This window comes from Tenebrio molitor, chromosome 8, assembly GCF_963966145.1.
Source record: "Tenebrio molitor chromosome 8, icTenMoli1.1, whole genome shotgun sequence".
In the NCBI taxonomy this organism is placed as follows: Eukaryota; Metazoa; Arthropoda; class Insecta; order Coleoptera; family Tenebrionidae; genus Tenebrio; species Tenebrio molitor.
The window spans coordinates 11850628-11856627 of NC_091053.1; the positions used below are offsets into that span (position 1 = coordinate 11850628).

Below are 6000 nucleotides of genomic sequence, written 5' to 3' on the forward strand. Positions count from 1 at the left end.
ACTTAACAAGTGTGTGTGAACAAACTGAAATTAAGTTAATTAAAACAAAACTCGCAACAATAAAATAAGGAAAAAAAGTGTATAAGAGTAAAACGGCTCGGCAATTATTTTTTATTATACGAGCTATGTGAAGAATTGGATTCTTCCTTAATTGCTTCATAGCTTGTTAAAGTTATTATCAAATTGTTCATATCTAATTAGAGCCGATTCAAAATCCAGTGTGAACTAATTCCCGGAAATTATTGTTTAATGGTTTGTTTTTATTGTTGTGACCATTAGGATTTCGAAAGTATTGTTGCAGGATTACGTAAACGGGGCCAAAGCCAAGAAGCGATTTTCTCCGTTAGATTTTCCTCACCGATAGGCCAGGTGGATAAATTAGTTTTTCATCTTGAGGCACGCCACACCAAAAACAAAAGTAATCGTCATAATTTTCTAGTCTAATCGCGCAATACCGTGTCCACATAAATTGCTCAGTTTCCGTGTAAAAGAGCCCATTATTATTATTATTCCGTTAATTATACTCGTGTCTTCGTCGACATAAATCTCGGCTAATACCATTTGCCCATTAAAAACGGTCATTTTGGCGTTTTTGCCGCGGTAATGACGCTAATGAAGACGTGGCAACACCGTTACGAAAACGGGCATGGAACGCGCCAAATGCGTGGCGTGGAAGTGGCTCCGGTGACGGACGCTACAGCCCACAAAAAACAATACTTATCCCACTAAATAAACATGTACATAGTTTTGTTTTCGGCAAATGGTATCGAGCGTTCAAAATTTTTTGTATGGTCAATGGGCGTGGTGCTCGCTGCAGTTAACGTGCGCCAAAATCTCTGTTACAGCATAAAATGATTTCATTTTTTTGGTTTGAGGCCATATTGTATCATTATTACATATTATTATTATTACTACTTTAAAAGAGGATAAAACTTACAAGCCACAAGTGATCTTTTAAATATTTTTTAAACTAAGTACTTATTGTTGTGTCGCTAAGTGTTCAGTCAAAAAATACGGAAAAATATAATTGTACCAATTGTTTCACATCAGAAAAATCGCATGATCCCGGCTTCCTGTGCATTGTGCTCTTGCACACGTAAACACGTAACCATTACATAAACGTAGGAAGTTCACCACATATTTATTCTACCTACCTATCTAATTTTAGAAATTCATTTATTTATGAAAACGAAAGTTTAACTCGATTCAACGAAGAACAATCGAAAACCGTGCAATTACCATTTCGAGCGAGCCGGTCAAAGATTCATGGTACTATAGCTTAAGAAATCCACTTCTACTGCAACGCAAACATACTTAAAAAAAGCTTCTAAGAGTACTTAGTAATAATGTCAAGGGTGTATGGTACTGTGTGTCATATCAAACTAATATTTTTGTAAAAGTACCATTTAGGGTGTACCTAGTGTAAGATATCTGGTAGTATATGTCGTACCAAAGTAATACTTTTGTAAAAGTACCATTTGCGTCAGAATGCGTTTGGCGTAAAATATCCAGTTCTGCTGTAGCGGAAACTGATAATAAGATACGTCCAGGAGTTGCTAGTACTAGTGTCAATGGTTTACAATACTGTTTGTCATACCAAATGGTACTATTGTAAAAGTACCATTTGTAGCACAATATGTACTTAGGGTGATGTTTCTAGTGTAGCGGAACTTAATTCAAAAAAGCTTCCTATAGTACCTGGCACTAACGTCAAAAATCAGCAAAATGTCAAGCTTCTGATTTCTTGCTAGTAACATATTTACTTGATACAGGACCTGTATTACCTACATCTTTGAAGTAGCAAAATCCATACCGTTCACGAGACCTTCTCGACGCATTTCCCGGTGTCCAACGCGACCTTCGCCCGTTAGTCCTCGTTTCCTTCGCGTGGAAATTGTCATTCATTAAATGGACAATGAAGCGTGGACTTTCGTTGCGTGTGAATCCGTATGTGGTGCCCAGTGGACGCATGAATGGAAAATCCATTCATAGAAAATTCCCGTGCCGGCTCATGTTTATCGTGGCGACAAATTGACGGTTACGAATGACGTATACGCATCAAGTAATAGTAATTGATAAATCGTCTATCAATTTTCTAAGGCTGGACGCACCGGTGTCTTAGAAAAGTACAAGGTACCAGCGTCACAGCACCGTGCAAAGCGCCTCGAGATTATGGTGTTCGCGGCATGAATGAAATTTTTCGAAACCGTCACCGGAAAATTCGCGGAACGTTTGCGTTAATGAAGAATATGGCGATGAGCGCCGCCATCTTGGATGGGAGGAAAAGCTTCGAGAAACGTCAGATTGGACAGTAGCGCCGAGTGAAGCAAGCTGGAAATTGGGCGGTTCACTCAAGTACAAAGTACAAAATAATAATAATAACAGAATTAATAATAATAGGAAAATGATAATACATATAGATAGTGGTTTCGAAGGGGTTGTTATTTATTGTTAGAAATATCTGTAATGATGAAATAAAATCCGGCCTCGATGCCGTGCCCGTTTTTTCACGCTAACAATATTTCGTTTTGGTTTGTGGAATTTTTTGTTTCGCTCCGTTGTCAAATCGAGCATAAATGATTGACATTAATGAGCACGTGACCGCCGGCCGACTAGATTTCCAAATTCGCTTATCTGCCGTCGTCCTTGGTGCTCGCTAATTAATTGGATGTAAGGAACAAATTCGAATTTTGTTCTTGCCGTCCGTAATTATCGTGTTCGACAAGCGACGAAATATTTTCGCTGGCAAAGGTCGCAGTCGTCCATGAAAAAACACTCGAGCATCGACATATATGGACGTATTATGTAAATAGAAAAAATTCGAGACATTCGAAACGTCAAATTAACCAAAGATACGTCTAGGATTTATTCGTTTTTTATTTTTCCCTCCGATTTGGACATTACCGTGTCCGGTGATTTTTTATACTGGATTAGTTTTGGTATTCCGCAAGGTAATGTGTTAAAACATACATTATTTCCTGTATAATTACGCGATCATTACGCGTCTAATTTGCAGGGTGGATTAATTAAAATCAAATTAACTCGGTTCGATTGTTGGTATTATCATTATCAAATGGTAACGTAACGAGCGGTACAGTTATGCAAAAAAATTACAATACAAGTGAACGGTAAAATATGGACGTTACGCATTTTGGGTTCATTTCACTTTTTTCCGGTCACGTGATGATGCGCAAGATAAAATTTATTAAGTGAAAATTGTACTAAATATAATGGATTAAATGCAAATGCGCAGTTTCGCTGCTAATAAATTTGCATCTGTTGTGTGCCAACAAGATGGTGCTGACGCTCACCGCTGATTGATTTATGAGTGTTCGTAATGGAGTAGGTAACGAGCCAAGTATTTGTACAGTTTATTACAGTGTGAGCAGAAATCAAGATACATAATTAAATTTCTAATTGAGAACGTGATAATAATAATCACGATGCGTCGATTTTTGTGTAGAAATTATTATGTAATTAACTGTACTCAAATTAAAAATGTACGTAATAATGGAAAATCTGTTCAAAATATGTTTTGAATGAATAATTCGACAATGGAACAATAGCTAAATGCCTAATCGATAAGTGTTGCGTACAGTTTGTCACAATATAAACTGGAAAATTTTACAACAAAAAATATGTATCTATAAGTGGGTATCTTTCAAATTTTTTTACCAATTATTAATTGTGACTCTTTTGATTCTAATAAAAAAATCACTAATAGTAATAAGTTATAAAAAAAAGTAATAATAATTTGACAGTGTACAGTTTATTTTCACATAAACTGGAATTTCATATACCTAGACTATTGTACAGTAGAACTGGAGTTGATATAGGTACGTATCTATCAACTAATTACTAATACAACTAACTTACATTTTAAACTAGAGGAAGTTTTTAGAATTATTGTGAAACGAATTGTACTCGCTGAAGCTTCTAGACGCCGGTAGAGTTAGGTATATTTAAAGACAGCATAGAATATATATCATAGTTTTTTTTTTAATTATTGTAAACACTTGGGCGTTTGACATAAAATATTTCTTATCATAATGTTATCTACACAGCGTTTATAAAATAACTCTTAATATGTTTTATTAGGCGGTAACTGAGTTAGCATGCTTAATTTCAGTGAAAACTTTTACATTATGATACATTTTGGAACTACAGCTTAAAGTAAAAATACAAATATGTATGTAAAATACAAATGTTAAAATGTTTTTATGAAATTTTGAAATCCTATCTAAATGTATTTGTGGATGACAGTTTCGTCATTTTATTTTTAAATTAATTTTTCCATTACCTATGTATCTACTATCGTACAATTACCTACTAGATATAGGTAGGTACTATTTTATCTATAGGTACTTTTTGGATTATGTATCTAAGATTTTATTGTTATTTTTATTATGGAATTTTTTCTTGTCTGTTAAGCACAAATAGAATTGAGAAGATTTCCTGTTAAGAATATGTATCTACTAAATATTAGCTAATTATCTACCCGCATCTAGGTACATAATTACCTAATACCTACTTGTTTGTTTTTCTAAAAAAATAGAAATAGAAAAGTTCGAGTTGACATTTCTATTTTGTATTTTCTTTTGTACAACATTTTAAACTTTCTGATTCATTATTTATTGAATATTTTTATTCCCATTAGGACAGCCTGTATTTAAGAATTTAGAAAATTCTATTGTTTTAGGACTTTTAGGTTATTACGCAATAACTGGCATAAATGTCACTAGTTCTAAGAACACATTTTTTGACGTCTACAAATCGAAAATTTGTTAGGTATTCATATTTTTTTCGTTATTGTTTTTTTTCATGTGTGTTTAAAGCATAAATTGTAACGATTTTAAGATCATTTTCTACCTAATTTCACATCGTAGATATGAATCACGATTTCAACTAATTAAGAACAGCATTGCAAACATGCCGATTTACATTTGTTAATTTTCAAATTGACGTTTTAATTCGCCAAATTAGTTCAAGTTTAGGACGTTACAAAATGTTTGCGTGCGCTAACATTATTTTGTCAGCAGTGCCATCAATTCTTCTTCCTCATTTCTGTCTTCCGAATGTCACCTAGGACATGATTTTAAGCGGGATCAGCGCGATCTTTCTCGAAGATGCGTTTCCGCCGATGCGATAGGTAGGTACTCTTGTTCCGCCAGAACCGCCCTCAACTTCAATCACTGTCACTTACCGTTTGAACAAACACTGGAATTATCCGGATGTCCGGAACTGTCCGTATCACTGTCGTGGATGGGGTTGGAGTGCAGCGACAAATCCCTGGGTCCCGGACTAGGCGACCTCCCTCTGATGATCGCCGCCCCGTCGGCCGGTCCACTCAGAATGTCTGTGATCATGAAACGGGAACGCGTGGCGGCGGTTTGAGGCATGGTCCGGACCTCGTCTTGCACGGTCATGCCAGCCACCGTACTCGACACTTTTTCCCCTACACCCAACACTTTGATCCGAGATGGTCGACCACCGAAACTCGAGCGCCACCAGATCCGGTCGCACAGACTCACTCTTACGTAAACGGTCGCTAACAGGTGTGTTGCGTGCCTAAAACCAACACTCGAGACGTTTACTTGGAAACTAACCTAAAAGCGGCATTCTGTGCAGACACCGGCCGTAAATCAGCCATGTTGTGCGCCCCACTCCGACAGATATCCCCTCCAGAACTCGCTGACGAATCGCGGGGACGCGTTGATAATTGGCGGACCAATGGGCGGCCGAGGCGTTAGTGAGTCGTCTTCTTGTGTTTATTTTATGGGCAGGTCTTTCGTACAGATTTTATTAGATTGACTATTTAGGTAAACAGTTTTATGCTTTTATGCTTTAAGCTCTTTTCATTGGTTACATAATAAAGCTACTCTCAAATAGCCTCTCTTATTGTGCGGTTCTATTCTATTAGTTTTGCAGGTATTATGAATTGGCGTTGTTTTACTATTGTTGGGCTTTTTATTGACCATTTGAATGAGCGTTTTGTTGCGC

At 36.5% G+C, this 6000-nt stretch overlaps 1 protein-coding gene across 1 annotated transcript in view; it reads right to left on the bottom strand.

Annotated features, from left to right (window-relative positions):
• Positions 1-5617, bottom strand: part of LOC138136689 (homeobox protein B-H1-like) — a 44651-nt gene extending 39034 nt beyond the window's left edge. Inside the window, exon 1 of the mRNA XM_069055968.1 lies at positions 5204-5617. Coding sequence (XP_068912069.1) covers positions 5204-5426 — 223 coding nt within the window. The 5' untranslated portion in view covers positions 5427-5617. The remainder of the gene's footprint in view (positions 1-5203) is intronic.
• Between the last annotated feature and the right edge of the window lie 383 nt (positions 5618-6000).